A 19,239-nucleotide genomic window follows, 5' to 3' on the forward strand; every position below is an offset into this window, starting at 1 on the left:
TTGGTATGTATTCCTTGCACATGGTAGAGGGTTGACCATATGGCTGTGTGGAAGGTTGTGTATATTTCTGTGTATGGTGAATATAGTTGTGAGTATGATGGCATGTGTGGTTAAGTGGAAAGTTGTGCAATATCATTCGTCAGCACTATGTTATATGACGCTCCAAGTTTTATAGCATCTACTGGGGGTCTTGATGAAAGCCAAACTGTCTTTTAACCTTATCAGTTGGATGCCAATCCACGGCCTCAAAGCATATTAGAGGCATAGTTGCACTCTATAGATCTGCACCATGTTGATCTCAAATAGAGTAAGATAATGGGCAATCCTGTTGGGATTGTATGCATCCCACACAAACTGTGAAAATACATCAAATCTCAAAGGTATAAATACACAATTATCAAAATATTCAACATAAGTGAAAGTATAAATGAAAAAATACATACCCCATCCAAAAAGAGATCATTCAACCTTCTCCTAATGTCAGGAGTTATCTAACTTTTATATTGATCGATGGTGGGTTGATAATCATTCCACCTGACATATCATGTTTATCTTAAAAAGTACTTACTACAGCAAATAAAATGAAATGCACATCTTATTTAAATTTTACCTACGAGTGAGTGAAAAGTTAGTATCTGCCGGTAGAGGCCCTACTAACAGCATTCATATCCAAGCCCACACAAGGAGCAATGCTAGAAGACCATCCACGTCCTTGCAATCATATCTTGATGCCCGATATAATGATCAATACATGTCTATAAGGCATGCAGAACATTAACTAAACTTATTAATCTAGGAAAACTCACGTAGCAATGGCATATACTTCCAGTGTATAGTGATTCCAGACTTGTCACTGAATAATGTTGTACCAAATAACAACATGATGTGACATTTCACATAAATTTCCTTACTTGGTCAGTCAGTGAAATGTTGGCGCCGCTTTAGGGTGTGGAACCATGCTAGCTTAATTCCGCTTCTTCTATGGTCGCTCGGCCTAGGAGCACTGCTGAATTAGTTCATGCACTCATTCTCTTATGCACTTGTGCTGTGATTAGTTGATCCAATCACCGAAAAACCTTGATCTGAGTTTGAAAATCATGGTGACATCCTCCAAAGTAATCGTGCACTCATCGTGCAAAAGATAAAACATGTGCGTTTCAAGACTATTGGCTTATTTGTGATATACACCGCTTTTGATATAATATTAAAAAAAAATCGAAAAAGCCGAATGTGAAAAATGATTAGGTGGTGTAGATGGAATAAAAAAATGGCTATTTCTCCTAAAGTAATGTGATTTCTATTTATATATATACGCTTTTTAATTTAGATATGGAGGGAGAATGGTGTAGGACGTGGTTATGGAGTGCATGGGTACTTTACGCAGCTGTGATGTCAGAATTGAAGAAATCGAACAGATCAATTTTAGGCTAGGTAATTGAACGGTTTGATTTAAGGAGCACAAATCGGACTGTCCGATTTGCGTCCATCCAGCCACGTGTGACGCATACGCAGCGTCCTAACACTGTGCCTCTATACCAACATATCCCTTTTCCTGAACACACTCTCTCCCTCCGAAGTCCCTTTTTTGAACCTACTCAGCCACCATTTTCTCTCTTCTTCTTCTTCTTCACTATTTTAACTCCTTCTTCTTCTTCAATTAAAAAAAATTACAATGCCAATGAAGCAAAAATGTAAAGATGTTGATCGTTCTGAACTTCATATTATCAATTATCTCTGCCATTCTAATTATGTAAGTTTGTTTTTTAAATTTTTTATATTACATAATTATTATTATTATTGTTAGAAATTTAGGAATATATGTTTAAATGATATATGTTACAAAATTATTATTATTATTGTTAGAAATTTAGAAATATATGTTACAGAATTATTATTGTTAGAAATTTAGGAATATATGTTTAAATAATAGTTATAAATATATATGTTTAAATTTAGTTAGTGAATATTTTAATCAATGATAATGTTTGAATTAAACTAATGTGATAGATTAGTAAAAAAATATATGTTTATAATTTTTTATAATAATTTTGGGAATTACAATTAATTATTATTAGAGTTACGTTAATTGTTATATAATTTTTTGTAATAATTTTGAAAATTATGATTAATAATTAGGTTTTGTAAAATATAATATATATTTTTGTTCCAGTAATAATTATTTATTTATTGTTAGATATTTAATTGATATAAATATATTATTGTAGTTGAGGTTTTAATAAAGTGAAACATTATTAGTTAAATAAGAATTAGATTTATTTATTAGTTATTATTAATAGTAACTTAGTATTTATTATTAGTGAAATAGAAATTGTTACCCGGTAAATTATTTATGAATAAATAAATAAATAATTATGTAAGAAACAATTCAATAAAAATTTAGAAAATAGTTGACTAAAATATTTAATATGAATAATAATATCATAATTTTTAAAAATAAAAAATTATTCGAAATAATTTTTAGTATTATTAATAAAATTTAGAAGTTAAATTATTATTATTCTGGCGTTTAGTAAATTGGATTTAGTAAAATCAATTATTTTTTGGTATTTTCAATAATTAATGATAGTTGTTAGGTATTTAATTAATATGTTTTGTGTATTTAAATGTGAAATTTTTTTAATAATGATAGTTAATTAATTGGTAGGTTAGTTGAATTTATGCATACATGCTAGTTACTAAATTAGCTAATTAATAGTAAGTTTAGCATTAGTTTAATAGAGGGTAAAGTATATTTTTTGTCCCTGAAGTTTGGCAAATGTTTCAAAAATACCCCTAAATTTTATTTTATTTCAATTTTGTCCCAAAAGCTTTCGATTTGCATCAAATATACCATCGACGGCTAAATTTTCAAAAAATTTAAGACCAATTTAATAATAATGCATGAAAATTATACTTGATTTGTTTGTGTTGAGGGTTGTTCTTATGAAATTGTTGTTGAATTGGTCTTAAATTTTTTGAAAAATTAGCCGTCAGGGATATATTTGATGCAAATCGAAAACTTCTGGGACAAAATTGAAACAAAATAAAACTTAGGGATATTTTTTAAACTTTTATCAAACTTCAGGGACAAAAAATATACTTTACCCGTTTAATAAATTAATTACTATTATTAGAAAATTATTAACTTTTAGTAGTAAATTAGTAATTATTAATGATTTGACTAATAATTTGCTATATTTTTGTAGAGTTCACGGAATTTGACATGTAACCACCTACTGACTCCGGATCGGTACAACCATAATGTGGAGGAGCATTTACGGTTTACTGGGTTTTATCATGTTTTTCAAATTGGAATGGTTCAATGTCAAAAAGGACTGGTAAATGCTCTAGTCGAGAGCTGGCATCCAGACACACACACATTTCACCTTCCGGTTGGTGAGTGTGCTGCGACAATAGAAGATGTGGCTATTATTCATGGTCTTCGGACAAACAATTTTTCAGTGACAGGAGTGACTATGAGTAGTTTTGAAGCCTTAGATGATGAGTGTTTGCATCAATTTGGGATTGCACTGAGAAAGTCAGACTGTAGAGGAAGCTTCATAAAATTGAAGTGGCTTCGGGATTTAAAAAGAACATTTACAGTTGATTGACGAAAACAGTATTTAGAGGTATGTGAAGTGTCACATTATGTTGTTATTTGGAACGATCTTGTTTGGAGACAAGTCTGGGGCATCTGTGCACTGAAAGTTTCTGCCTTTGCTTCGTGATTTTGGCAGTATCAGACAGTATAATTTGGGATTGGCATGCCTAGCACACTTATACAGAGCGTTATGTAGGGCATCTCGTTTTGACTATAAGGAAATCGATGGTCCACTAACATTTCTGCTAGCTTGGGCTTGGATCCGTCTACCATATCTTGCACCAGTTCCTAGGAAACCCCGTAATGTGTCGCTTGCAAATAGATAACATTATCGACTTACATCGTATCTTCATATTTAGAATCCAATTGTGTTAATGAAATAAATCATATTAGGTGGGGTAATTGGGAGTGTGGAAACCGACACTATAGATATCTTAGTCTTGCTCACTTTAGGAAGTCATTGGATGATCTTCAAGAAGGCCAGTTATGTTTTCATTAAAGAAGTATTTATTTCGGGTTTAGTCTTATTATTATTTGCCTTGTAATCATCTGTTTCTTTTATTGTGGGCAGTTTGTGTGGGTTGCCTATGGTGTTGATCGCTTGGAGCCAGATATAATTCCTGCAGACATCTACATGCACTCAGTTGTGGGGAGCGCTACGGTACCATTGGTATCATTTGAATGCATTGAGTGCCATGCAACTGATAGGTTTAGGCGATAGTTTGGTTTCATTCAGGGAGTTCCTCATCAGGAATGGAGTCTAGACAAGGCACACGGAGAAGTCCTGACTGGTCCTAAGAATCTTGGCTGGGCCACAGCCACGACTCATTCATTTTGAGTGATGCAGTGGACAAACAGATATAATCACGTTCTTACTGAGCTTTCCGTGCCTCCACATCATTCCTTAGAGATTTACATGTACTGGTACCGTACAAAATATGGCAACCACTTGAATTTGTTGGATCTTGTGGTGTAAAAGAATGATGAGGGTAGTCCAGTTAGGGATCATGACAATCAAGAGCAGGAACCACAGTCACCGCCACCTCCACCTCCACCTTCACAAGAACAACCCATAGTCCTCGGTCCCATATGTACCTCAAATACAATTTACCCCGTCATACCTACTACATCAGCAGTATTGGAGTACTCCGCAGTTTGACACAGGAGATGGAGCTTCATTTAGCCAGTTACTTGGGTTCATGGCTGCAGATCCAGGCCAATCACAATCTAGCCATTAGCCTGATATGATGACGAGTAGGTATTCCTTGGACGCGAGGCATCCATGTCGCACTTCCTTGAACCCTGTTAATAATGAACTTCGACATACTCAACGTTACCTATATTGACGACAAGCTTTTGCAGGTACGGTGCCTTAAACTTTCTCAAAAAATTCGACTCTATATGCCTGATGCAAAACATGTGAAAATATCTAGCAGGCGACCAAGCTCCGTTACTACGGACAACAGCTGCATTGATGGATTCGTGTCAATTAGATATCAGTCTCACACCATCCCGAGTCACAACATATTGTCGCGGGTTACTAAGAAAAAAGTGCCACGCATCAGAAGTCTCTCCCTCCACAATAGCAAATGCAATTGGAACGATATTGTTGTTACCATCTTATGAAACTGCAACCAACAAACAACCCTTATACTTTCCGTACAAGTGAGTCCCATCCACCTGGACAACCGGTTTACAATGTTTGAATGCTCTAATGCAGGGGTAATAACTCTAGAAGACTCGATGTAATACTCAGATATCAATTACCAAGTCATTGCCTTGATATGCAGGCATAGTTTCACAATGGACGACTACTGATGGCTGCTTATGACACATGGCCTCAAACCATATGGGCAAAGCTTCGTACGATGTTTTCCAACCTCTAAATATTTTTTTCACTGACTTTTACTTAGCCAACCATGCTTTCCGATAGCTGATGGTGTAATTGAACTTCAACTACACTTTCTCAATAACTGATTTCACCTTTATCGAGGGGTCAGCCTCAACCAATGACTTTATTGCTTCTGCAATTGTGTTCGAATCCAGTTTCGAATGATCTTGATAAATGGTGGCTCTGGTACAAGTGTGACTACCATTATACCTCCTTATAACCTAACAGTACTTTCTGCTGATCATACTAACCCTGATAAGCCAATCACAACCTAACCCATACTGTGTACACTTGGCATAAAATGTCAACGGTTCTGACTCATACACCCAATAGTCTACACCTCTTCGAATGGTATTTTTCTGGAACTGAATTCCATTCCCACGAAAAATTTACCATCTGCCACAATAGAAATTTTTACCACGACGACAGCTAAACCATAAATATTTAGTAAGTGAAATTAAAAGTAAAATCTATCTATAATTTATAAATGAATCATATCAAGAAATTAATACTAATTAATAACTAAATAAAAACATAAATACATAAATAAATACTAATTAATATTTAACTAAATCAATAACTAACTAAAAAGATTATTATCTTAAATTTAACTAAATAAATACAAACAAATGCTAATTAAGTATATTTTCACATGTCGCGTAACTTTTTGGTTCATCGATCAATATAAATTATTACAAAATTCTAATCCTTCGTATAAATATAGGTAATCACGTACCTGCATTCATATATTTTGGAAACTCCGGGGTATGCATGGCTTCTAAATCCAAAGCTTGCATGAAAGATGGCTCCTCAAACGGATGTTCGTTTGCTAGTGCATTTGCCACGTCTGTCACATTTGCCTCCATAGTGTCGTCACCTTGATCTTCGTCTCCGTCTGGATCAACAACTTCATAATTGCTTTCAAACTCTTTTTCACTATCACTATTGTAATCTTCCCGTTCAATATTTCGATTAGCTTCAGATTGTTCGAACTCAATATACAACTCAATGAATGACATCTGAGCGCGACCTTCAATGTACATTAAAAACATCTCTTGCATGCTCGCTTCATCGGTTATATATTTGGTTTGAAATTGAATGAATCCACCAAATACCAGTATAGGATACCTGTATAAAATACATGATATTTTTCTAAACTTTCAAAATCTATATTCTCACAAATCACACCTTTTAGTTCTTCAAATGAGATTGTTAATGGAATAACAATATCTAACGAATTTTCACAAATAAATTTCACTCTTTCATATGTTTGTAACAAAATCTGACCAAAATAATATACTTTTAATAGGACTCTATCTTCCATTTTTCTCACTCACATGAATATGAACTTCACTCTCAATTTTTTTAAACTCATACAAGATGATAAAGATAGATATGGGTGCAGGAACTGAGGGAAGAAAATGAAGAAGAAGGAGAGGAGATCTGCAAACTCGTATACGATTATATATATATAACAAATCGGACCAACCAATTTGTATTGATGCATTAAAATAACATATATAATAATCAAATCGGACCATCCGATTTAATATTATTAAAATTGGACAGTCCGATTAGATACACCAAATTTCAAATTTTCCTTCCCACATAAATCGATCCGATTTGTGTACCTAATTTTTTTAATAAAGAAATTAGATGGCAGACTAACACCATCAGTATTCATAACGAGGCACAACACACAGTGCTTCCATATAAAAAAAAAAAAGCCATATATGTATGTATATATATTATCATCATAATAATTTTTTTTTGGACTTGTTCATCATTTTTTTTCTAAACATGGGATTGTGTAGCCATAACTTGCTAAGATCACTAGTCATGATAAAACTCTCCTAAAACTTATTAGTTCAAGTGGCAAAAAACTCACCTTAGAGAATACCATATTAGTTAGTCTCTACTTTCTATTGTTAGATATATTTTGCAAATATCAAATTTCTAAGAGGTGAGATAAACAAACAAAAGAAAATCAAATGATTCAAATCCAAAAATAATCCATAAATGTTCACCTATCTAGTTGTCATTATTCCCCGGGAACCCTTACTAGTTACAGGGTACTGTAAACACACAAGATTAACGCACCAACATAAATATGACCGTTGGTCCCCAACGTTCCGAAATAACTTTACGAATTTCGAAAAAGAAATATATCCTCACTCCTCAGTCCCTACTTACCGTTGAAAAACGGCCACCTCCTCCTTCCCCCTGTTCCTGAAAGCAAAACTTCAAGAACAAGAACACCATTTCAAGAACCACCCTCACTCGCACCCAAGACTCTCCATGCAAATTTCTTTCAACCTAACCCAAAACAGAAGAAAAAGAAGCATCAGCAGCATAACTTACTAATAATGGCAACGCTGGCACCTGGAATCCTCCAGAAGCTTCTAGAAGGCCTGAAAACAGGCGAAAAGCCGACGAGCGAGCACCGTAGCTCCCTCCTACAAATAACCGACATAGTCCCTGCGGAGCTCGACGAGAAGAGCCTCTTCCCCAAACACGGCTTCTACATCAAGCTGTCCGATTCCTCGCACTCCATCTACGCCGCACTCCCTTCTGACCAACACGACTTCGTTTTGAGCAACAAGATGCAGCTCGGCCAGTTCATCTACGTTGACAGGCTGGAACCCGGTTCGCCCGTTCCCATCGTTCGGGGCGCCAAACCGCTTCCTGGAAGACACCCTCTTGTTGGCACTCCTGAGCCTTTGATGGGTTTAAGAGAGAGGGGTTCGCACAGAAAGGAAAATTCCGCTTCTGTCCCTAGACGAGGCTCTTGGGAAACTGTGTCCTCTCCCATGGTTGTTAAGCCTGTGAACTTGGATTTTGACCAGTGTACCCCTGTTAAGGGATCTGTGGTCAGGAGTGTCAGTTCTTTTATCTCGCCGTTGGTTAGAGTCAGGGCTGGTGGTGGTGGTGGCGCTACGCCAGTTTCCGGTGTGAGGAGTTCGGTTGGTGGAGGGGTTCTTACGGCTAGAATGATGGAGTCTAAGGGAGAAAGAGAAAAAGAGAGTCCTGGTTCCTTAATTAGGAAAAGCTGTGTGGTGGGAACTTCTGCTACCAAGGTTTTGAGAAGCAGAAGTGTCTGTGAACGAGAGCCTAGGGTTCCTATTAGTCCCTTCAAGCTAGCTGTAGGTACATTCTTCCTCTTTGGTTATTAATATTTAATAATCACATTGCTTAATAACTAATAGTTCATAAGTAGAATTTCTGGTGTAGTTTTAAATGAACACTATTTTAGCGTAGAATTTGAATTTATTGTACAATTTTCTGAGGTTGCTATGGGGTGAATTTCACTGGTATATTGCAGGAAAAGAAAAGCACTACTCCACCACCGAGGTTGAGGAATGCAAGGGCGGCATGTACCCCAAGTGTTGCCGGAGATTCACAGAGTCAGGACTCATCAAATTCGTTAAACATGGCTTCTCAGCCGTTGCTTAAGTCTACAACTAATAATTCAGCTTTTGATAACTCCAATGGCCTTAGCCTTCCCATGAATTTACCAGGAAAGCTGAGCTCACTAGGGAAGGTAGTAAATTCGAAAAAAGGTTGCTGATTTTGCATTCCTCAATGGTTGACTTCCAAATTTACAATTGTGGCATCTATGTTCTTTCCTTAACAGGAAGCTGTGCAGCAAAGAGAAGTGGCGCAAAAGATTGCCCTTCAAGCATTAAGAGATGCTTCAGCTACTGAAACTGTAGTCCGGTCCCTCAAGTATTAACTCCTTCCCAATTTGATTTTGTATAAGCTTTGCTCTTTCTCTACTAAATTTGTAATAGCTGATAAAAATTCATTTTCTTCCTTTAGGATGTTCTCGAATTTATGCAAATCAGCTCGAGCTGATTCTCCTGCGGCCTGTTTCGAGCGGTTTATTGAATTCCACAACGAAATTGTGCAAGGAATTAATGACATGGTGTCCATTCAAGCAGCTACTTCAGCTTCAGAATTGGCTCAGAAACCAAAGGGAGAAGAGGAGCCACAGGTTTTACATGAAGTCACACACAACTCCATGGACCAATCATCCAACAAAAGAAAGTGTGGTGTGTACAAATCAATGGCTGCAATTCCTGAAAGGCAAGAAAACAAGACAAGCACTGGGAGGGTTCTCAGATCAAATATCAACCAGAAGGAGATGCTGGAGAAGAAAGGTTCAAAACTCGGAGCACTGGAACCAGTTGGTGAGAATGACGAGAACAAGAAACCAGCAACAGCACCATGTAGCAGTTTGAGCAATACAATAAAGCTTGCTAAACAGATTGAGACAGAAGCTGGGAACTGGTTTATGGAGTTCATTGAGAAAGCATTGGAAACAGGGTTGAAGAAAGCAAAGGGAGAATCAGCAGGTGATGTTAGAAAAGTTCCTCAGTCTCTTGTACTCAAAGTTATGAACTGGGTTGAGGTTCAACAGTTTGATAGCAACAAGCGACCTAGTCATCCCAAAGCTGCACAGATAGCTCGAAAGTTGAGGATAAAGATAAAAAATCCTTGATAATAGTTGTTGTTGTTGTTGTTGTTCAATTTGATGAACACCGCTTCAACGTTTGTGTGTACTACTGGTTTGAAATAGCAGTTGTGAGATGTCTTGTTTCGATTTGAGCAATTTTTTAAGATCTTATTGTAATAATAGCCATTATATTTGTTTGTAATAATAGTCATGATTCATTAATCACTATATTATACAAGTTTATCTGGTTCCACTTCGAAATTTTAGCCACATCTCTTACTAGCTATGCCTAAATAAAAGCTCAGTTCATACACAAATCAGTTACCATATTAGAGTAGTAAGGTCATTTAAAGGCTGTGTTCTTGTTAAAACCGTCTTCTGAGCTAATGTGATCAAGGGCTAACAAAGCTATGGACATCATTAAAACACACCTCTAACCTCTCAAATTGTCTTATTATAATCTCCTTTTTATACGATTTGAGATTATATGCCATCATACCATCCCTGTGTCTAGGCTTACTGCTTGATGTTGTTGGTCATGGATTCCTTCCTCAGGTTCTCAATGGCTCCACTTGCTCATCAGAGAGTAATGAATTCAGATTATATCTTATAACTTGGTACAGTAATAAATATTTTAATTTGTGGTTACTGGCTACTGATTGTTTTGCAATATATAATGTTTACAATATGGCAACTAATCACATGTTCTAGTACTTATATAAAGTATACAGATGGCAGACAAAACAGTGAAAGCTCAGAAACATTAGACTACCTCTGGATTCAGTATTTAATTTTGGTCAATTTGTTGAACTGATTGCAATCCAAATTTTACAATGCCTTCGGAAAATCTATGGTCTTTATATTTGCGCAAATTGTAGTTGCATCTCAACAAGAAAATAACGAGTTTCCTTGGAAGAAAAGCCTTGTATACTCTCATCATCGTTATCATTAACATGCTCATTGCTTAATGCTTATAGTATATTCAAATTGTCTTTCTTCCACATATTGCTGTTTTTCTCTTAATGCATTGCATAGGTCTAACCAGCTTTTTATTGTGTTAGGACTATGTGAGTAAGGAAAAGCTTACCAAGACACAATAGTGAGTCACAAATCTGAAATTAGTCTGAAATGTTACGTTCATACGTGATACAAACTTTTTTCTTTCATACTTACAAATGAATAGCCAGCTTCATTAAAAAACTGAAGCTGACAAATTTATTAGCTCTTTAAAATGTGAGCTAATATATTCATGAGTGGAAAGACCAAGAAATGTTACAAGTTTACAACAGTATCTACAATTGATACTTAAAGAAATAAAAGAATACCCAGGTGAGTAAAAAATACTGGGTTTTACCACACGTGAACAAATTGTTCTTGTGGAATAACTGAAGGCTTGAAGCCAGAGGACCTCCTTTCAGAAAAATCATGGAGGACCTTGATGAGGGCACTGGCCTTCTTGCTTGCTCTAGATGTGCCTTCACTGAGTTGGGAATATAAGGACCCCATAAGCGAAGTGCTCTTTACCAAATCAGCAACCACATCCACTCCTCCATGCATTGATAGAGAAAGCAGCAGAGTCACACAGTGCTCCTTCCCCATCCTTGAAGTGGAAGAACTAAGAATCTGAACAGCTATATGCAGAACTCCCCATTGAAGAATCGCCATTGCTCCATCACTCTTCTCTGCAAGAGTTGCCAGAATTGCTAGTGAATCTGTGAGAAGATCTTCTTTCTCACATGTTCTTAATATGTCAATAAGCAAAGGGATTGCCCCTGCAGCAAGTACCCTCTTATGGTTCTCATGTTGGTTCATGAGGATGCCATACATTGCAACCAAGCCATTCTTTTTGGTGCGATCCGAACCATCTTTGATCAGCCTCACCAATGAAGGAATTGCGTCTGGTTCCTCCCCTATCAGTTTCCTATACTCAGCATCTGATGCAAGGTAGAACAACACCGCGGCAGCGTGCTGGCGAGCTTCAATCTTTAGCCCGTTCTTCAGGACCCGAACAATGAGTGCTAACCCCAAACTCTCAGCCATTAGAGCTCTACTCTTGGGGTACTTTGAGAGGTTCAGAAGTGCTGCAATGGCATTCTCTTGCGCTGACGAATCCCTAAGTGACAACATCTTCAACAAATGAGAAACCGAACCGGCTTCCACCAAACAAGACCTATTAAAAATGCTTGTTTTGGAAAGAAGCCTCATCTCAAACGCGGCTCGGTTTTTCTCTTCAATGGCTGTTCCATTCTCAAGCCTGGCACTGAGAGAACTAGCCAGCATCTTCATGGCACCCTCTGCAGCAAAACTCCCTGGATGCAATGTCCTAGTGATGTCGCTACTCTTTCTTTTACCCAAATCGCTAATAAAAGGAATGCCATTAACATAGCAATGCTGCTGAATCAGCCTCTTAAGCACCAAATTTGGGACCAATTCCGTGCTTATAAGCCTCTTACCTGTCTTGGGACATATTGCATTCCCACTCCTGAACCATTTGAGAATTGAGGAACGATCATAAGTGTGACCTGTTTCTATAGTCACTGGATCACTCATCAGCTCTAGAGAGATTGGACATCTAAAATCATCAGGGTTGAGCCCACTCAGAATTTTCTCATCTTCAACACTGATTTTTCTTCCGGCTTCAGGTTTTGGGTTGCTGTTACCACCTTCACCATCAACAACTTCCATCACCAAGCACCTACAATAGCACATGAACCCCATCAAGCTACATAAAAATCCAACCTTTGACTTCTCCTCACTGTTACTCTGAAACCCAATTTCAGCAGCAAGAAACTTCACCTCTTTGTTACACTCACTCCACTTCCTAACCCCAATATAATCAAGAACCAACCTTAGATCACCCTCATTCGGTTCAACCCGGTTCTCAAACCTGGTCAAAACCGACCTAACACAAGTCAAAGCCTTTTTATCGTCAACCTCAACTTCAAACACTGCATTCCTCGCTTGCCTCATCAACAACACAACCTGGTCTCTAACTTCCTCGGACACATCGACAGAATCAAAAGGGAAAACATCCAAAGCCGTGGCAATTGATCGTGACAAAACCACAAACTGTGTGGCGACTCGATCCGACTCCATCAACATCGTCAACCTTGCACCTTCACGTGCAGCATCTTCCAATAGGAAAAGAAGCTTCTGGAAGGTCAAGTGGAGCTCGGAAAACGAAAGCGTAGCCGAATCCGGAAGTCCTGATTGGTTTTCCCGGATCTCGTCGATGAAAGGTTGGAGAAGATGAACCAAACGAATGGCGTTCCTCGCGTTTCGCTTGTTGCAAGGGAAGGTTCTCCATTGGAAACTCGAGATGGAGCGAGAGAGGACTATGAGGGAAGAGATTACGGTAGAGAGAGAAACATTCACGCATGGATGAACCGCCGGAAAAGTAAGAATCCGGCGACCCGACCCATTTGTTTTACCGATCATGGAAAGAAAACAAAGGAAGACAGAAAATCTGGGGAAAAAGGCAAAAGTGAAAAAAGGTTTGTTTTGGATTTTGTGTTTGGATTTTTGGATCACTGTTTTGTTTCTTTTGGGGTGTGTGTTAAGATTCACGTACGTTTGGGTGTATTTATAGAAGGTTAAGGGAAGGAGGACACGTGTTAAAAGATCATAGGGTGATGCGGTGTAATGGGATCTTGAGATGGAGACACGTGGGGGTTCATGGATCTATAATGGCGGCTTTCGTAGATTTCTTCGTTTTGGGATGGAGACGTTGGAAAGAGCAACACGTGGCGCGGGATATATGGAGGGGAGGCGTGATTTTGAAGGTGCTTGGAGAGTGAGTGCCGACAGCTACAGAGGTTGACAACGTGGGATTATGAATTCAACACGGCTTTCAATTATTTCATGTATTATTATTATTATTCAACTATAGTTATTTCATTATTATATGTTATTTAATTAAAGGATTATTTTAATAAAGTCTTTGATTAAATTTAAAAATTTATTATTACAATAAAATTTTATTTAAACTAAGTCCAAACAACTTTGTAGGTATGGAATATGTTATTTTCGTGAACTATTAAATTTATTGAATAAAAATTAAAAAATATTGATAAATTTTAATAAATATAATATATATTAGTACATAAATAAATAAATACAGAGCATATCAAGATCTAAAAAATTATGAGAGCTTTTTAACTAAAGTGAATAAGTATAGAGTAAAATTTTTATTATATTAAAATAAATTCATATTAAGGTGTTACTTTTAATTACAAATTATAAGATATAAAATAATTAAATTTTATTATATTATTTGACATATGATTAGATTATTTCATATCAAAACTAAAAACAAGTTAAATAACTATCTTTTTACCAATATTATTACGTGATCTAAATTTATATAAATATTATTAAAAATATTTTTATTTAAAATATTATTATTACATATGTAATTACATAGAAAGAATTAACTTCTTAGAAAAATTAAAATTTATTTTCTTTTCTAATTTTTTGATTTGTTTTGTTTATAATTGAAAAAATAGAAATAGAAAATATACAACATTATTGTTTTTTTTAATATATGTTACATATATTGTAGAAATTGGTCCAATTAAGATAGCGACATAGCGTAGGTATTTGGGGTTTTCAAGTCGTATCGTCATTCTTAATTTCTTTACGTAGTATTTTTTTTATTGTTTAATGAAATTAGTAGAATTTTAAACATGATGCCTCAACTAAGTATGGTTACAATAAGAAGATCAAATATGATATATAAGTTATTATAATTCCATACTTAAACAATTATGATTAGTTTATGACAGATTAAATTTTGATAATTTAGGTCTACATATCATCTTTAGTTTTTGCATTATGTAGAAACAAAATTTTACATATATTTATAGAAAGTAAAAATAATAATGGATAATTTACTTAATTAAATCAATTGAAGTTAAATATTATTAGATTGTCCTAAATCTAAATGCACTAGTCACCAAAAAAAAAAATCTAAATGCACTACAATTTTGTTTTCTAACCTTTTTATATAAATCATAGCATTACCATTAGTTTTAAGTTATAATGCACGAAGACTAACATGGACACGGGACATGACATGACACGAGATATATTAATACACGAATTTTAAAATCTTATAACACACGGGAATACGTATACATATAAAATATATAGTATTTTTTAGATAAAATTGTAATGATATTTTAATATTTTATTGATATTAAAATATAAATAAATTTTTTAATTATTTTTAATGTCTTATTTTAATTATATCAAGTATTTAAAATATTTTTTATTTTAATAAATAATAATATATACTATATCTAATTTTATTTCAAGAATATATATATGTTAAGAATAAGTTTGGACACGCTGACACATGATGGTATTTAGGTGTGTCCAAGCGTGTCCAGAGAAAAATTTTTTATTTTTTATTAAGACACGGTTGGACACAACAGACATGCGTGTCGAGTGTCGGTAAATGTCGTATCCAAAATGTATCCGACATGCGGACACGACAACTCAGTGAAATGTTCGTACTTCATAGGTTTTAAGTTTTAAACCAAAAAAAAAAAAAAACCTAAAAAATAACCAGATTTATGCATTCATTTCAAGAATAAATTGTTGTTGTATATTAGGTTTTATGCTTTTCAAGTACCACAAGTAAAAGCCATAGGAGGACAACGATTTATGGCCATATATATGCGCACTACAAGAAAATATATCACGATTCATGCCGAAAGGAGTTTAAACCTATATATTTAAATATATTTAAAAACTTAATATATTTAAAAATTAACATCAATAGTTTTAAATAATTAACAATAAAAGTTATAAAAAATTATCACAAATAATTAAATAAGTAATATCAATAACTCTAAATAATTAAAATTAAAAAATACAAAAACTAAAGTATATTAAATCTATACTGATTTCTCTAATAATTTAATTACACTAATTTATGTTCAATGTATATTTTGTATAATATAGTATTTTTTTAATAATTTAATTTACAATAATTTAAATAATTAATAAAATATCTCTAATACTTGACACTAATTTTTAAATAATTATCTCTATATTTTTAAATAATTAACTCTAATTTTTACAAAATAACTACTCTAAATTTAAACAAATAATATTTTTTATTTCTATTTTTCTAATATCAATAAAACAATTAAAAAACTTTAAAAGTTTGAAAAAAAAACTTTAACCTTCTTTCATGAATTTATATATACATAATGTTTTAAATAAAATACATATTTACTAATATTTGAGAAAAAAAACTATATTATATATAATAAGTTAGGATTTTTTTTACTTAAATAAACAAACAAAAATAAATTAATAAACTAATTTTTTTTATTCAACATTATTTACGCATATGTCTTTTTTTTATTTATTTTAAATTACAGCGGAGCTTAACTATCTAAAAATATAAATATAAGGTAATTAAATTTTAAATTGCAATAAGACGTACTTTTTTTAGTTAATTGGTAATAAATTTGTAGGGATATCTTCTTTTCATTTAAAGTCAAAATTCCTTCATAAATTGTAGTATCTACAGTGATTTAAATTTTTACTGAAAAGATCATACTTGCTGAGATTCATGGCCTATTAACTAAAATAAAAAATGCTATTCGTACAGTAAAATTAAATCAACCACTAAAATCAATTACTAATATATTTGTATATATAAATATATATGTAATTTAATTTATTTTAATATATATTTATATTTTAATATATATTTTATACTGATAACGTGTACACATATAGGATAGTTGAACTAAAATACATAGCTCAGTGCAATTTAACTGCGATTTAATTTATGCCAGTTACGAACTTCTTCCAACATGCTTCATTGATTCATTCTACGAGAAATTTCCAAAATAGTTTCTCGGATCAGTCGATGTATATACGAATGAACTATCTCTCTTGAATTAATTTTGAGTAGTTTCATGTACTTGAAAAGGATGAATGCAAGAACAAAGAGAAGATTAGAATTCTCCTATGCATGCACGAGTACCGTGCGAATTGCTTGAGGAGATAATTGATTGTGAAGAATAATGTTTGCTCCAAACTTTGACTCATGGAAGGAAGCTAAGGATGCATATAATAAGTCAATAACAACTCTTTCTTCTCTTCTTTCTTCGAATGTGGAGTTAAATCCTAAAGTAATTTCTGAGACTTACAAAATACTTTGATTTAGTCTCTAATTTTTTAATTGTACTATTTATATTCTCGAGATTGAAAAAAATACATTAAATTAATCCCTCTCGAATTTTCTGTTCAACTAACTTTCCGACGAGAGTGACTTGGCAAATGATTGTCACGCTGGACAATAAAAAACGTCGTCATATTAGGTTTTGGCGCTAAATCCATAATAAGACGATGTTGTTTCAACTAGGAAGGAGTTACAAAACGTTCAAACCCCATATTCAAAGAGATCACTTCGTCTTCTTCATCTTCTTTGAACTGAAAGCTCCAAACCCTGGCATTCAAAAGTCCTGGTGAGGGTTTTTGGGGTGAAGCAATTTTGAGTTCAGAGGAATCTGGTCATCGTTGGCTCAAAATCGGTGAAGGAAGGAGCAAAGCTTCTGCATGAAATCCCCTGTCACAGAAGTAGGTATGCAGTATATAAAATATTCTTGTTCTATTTTCTATAGTGTTAAGGTATAGGATTTTACTGGGAATTTTGTGTAGGTTGATGAAAAACTATCAATGTTATATTATTAGTTAGGATTTTTTGCACCGGGTGTTGTGGGTAGGAGTTTTCAGAATGCTCTATTTTCAAACAGGAAATAAGGGTTGTTCTATAATGGCAATGTCAATGAAGTAGCTATTTATAAATAATTTTGGAGTAAAGTATCGTTTTTGTCCCCAACGTTTGGGGTAAGTCCTAAAGTTGTCTCTAATGTTTTAATCGTCCTATTTAAGTCCCTAACGTTTTAAAATTGACTCAATGTTGTCCTGCCGTTAGGGATCCGTTAACAGAATTGACGGAGAGACAAAATTGAGACGATTTTGAAACGTTAGGAACTTAAATAGGACGAAAACGTTAGGGACAAAAATGATACATAAAAATAAATTTTAATTTAATTTTATCTTTCAATAATATTAAGTTTTTACTGTACATAGTATTCAATTATTTTTTAATTACATCTAAATAAATTACACTTAATCACATTACTTTCATTTTAAATAAATTTATTTTTTTATAATTTTAAAGAATTTTGATACATTAGAGACAAAAGGTATAATTTATATTTTATTGTATATATATTATTTTTTTCTTTTCTCCAAGTTTATATACTAGTCATTCTACAAACATTTTATGATAACTAAAAATCTTTAAGAGTAAAATTATAAAAAAAATTAATTTATTTAAAATGAAAGTAATATGATTAAGTGTAATTTACATAGATGTGATTAAAAAATAATTGAATACTATGTATAGTAAAAAATTGATATTATTGAAGGATAAAATTAAAATTTATTTCTATGCATCATTTTTGTCCCCAACGTTTTTGTCCTATTTAAATCCCTAACATTTCAAAATCGTCTCAATTTTGTCCCGCCGTCAATTCTGTTAACGGATCCCTAACGGACTAATGGCAGGACAACATTGAGTCAGTTTTGAAATGTTAGGGACTTAAATAGGACGATTAAAATGTTACGGACAACTTTGGGACTTACCCCAAACGTTGGGGACAAAAACGATACTTTACTCATAATTTTGGGTTTTGTTGTGGTTTGTTGATTCTATACATTAGATAAAATATTATAGTTTTTTTTCGGTGCAGATGAAAAAATTGCTGGACATCATGTTCCATCATGGTGGAACGTTTAAGAAGAATGTTGATGGAAAATTGATTTACTCACCTGACAATAGAAGTTTCTTAGGAGATTTAGATGAGAATACACTTGATGTTTTCTTTGTCAGAAACTATTTCAAGGAGTTGGGGTATGACAAGGTAGTTGAGTGCTGGTGGCTGGCTCCGGACAGGAGTTTGGAGGTTGGATTGAGAGCTCTGACCACTGATAATGAATTAAGGGAGATGTGCTTCCATGCACAGAATAATGATGGAGTAATCGATGTTTATTTCGAATATGAAATTTCTAGACCTGTCTGTTGGAGGGGAAAAAAGTTGTTCTGTTCTGGATTATGAAGTACAAGAGGTTTCTGATGGTGACTTGAAGACTAACAAGAACAACGCTAAGAATACCTTAAATGAAATTCCAGATGACAAATCAAATGCAAACCCAACTCCTCCTACTCCAATCCCCATCCCAAACAATCCAACTGCAAAC

General features: G+C 34.0%; 3 protein-coding genes across 3 annotated transcripts; 2 read left to right on the top strand and 1 right to left on the bottom strand.

Annotated features, from left to right (window-relative positions):
• Positions 1 to 315: 315 nt before the first annotated feature.
• Positions 316 to 4,760, top strand: LOC148563663 (serine/threonine-protein phosphatase 7 long form homolog). Its single transcript, XM_088486893.1, has 6 exons — positions 316 to 336; positions 3,207 to 3,538; positions 3,738 to 3,901; positions 3,995 to 4,080; positions 4,173 to 4,271; positions 4,581 to 4,760. Exons 1-6 carry the CDS (start codon positions 316 to 318, stop codon positions 4,758 to 4,760), a joined length of 882 nt encoding a protein of 293 aa, XP_088343019.1.
• A 2,899-nt stretch (positions 4,761 to 7,659) lies between these two features.
• LOC107643368 (protein CORTICAL MICROTUBULE DISORDERING 4) lies at positions 7,660 to 10,209 on the top strand. The gene is made up of 4 exons (XM_016346987.3): positions 7,660 to 8,635; positions 8,815 to 9,033; positions 9,127 to 9,218; positions 9,312 to 10,209. Exons 1-4 carry the CDS (start codon positions 7,859 to 7,861, stop codon positions 9,991 to 9,993), a joined length of 1,770 nt encoding a protein of 589 aa, XP_016202473.1. The 5' UTR covers positions 7,660 to 7,858; the 3' UTR covers positions 9,994 to 10,209.
• Positions 10,210 to 11,048: 839 nt separating this feature from the next.
• On the bottom strand, positions 11,049 to 13,500 carry LOC107643369 (U-box domain-containing protein 19-like). Its single transcript, XM_016346988.3, has one exon. It carries the CDS (start codon positions 13,384 to 13,386, stop codon positions 11,299 to 11,301), a length of 2,088 nt encoding a protein of 695 aa, XP_016202474.1. The 5' UTR covers positions 13,387 to 13,500; the 3' UTR covers positions 11,049 to 11,298.
• Positions 13,501 to 19,239: the final 5,739 nt, after the last annotated feature.

This window comes from Arachis ipaensis, chromosome B5, assembly GCF_059453495.1.
Source record: "Arachis ipaensis isolate K30076 ecotype BB chromosome B5, ASM5945349v1, whole genome shotgun sequence".
Lineage (NCBI taxonomy): Eukaryota > Viridiplantae > Streptophyta > Magnoliopsida > Fabales > Fabaceae > Arachis > Arachis ipaensis.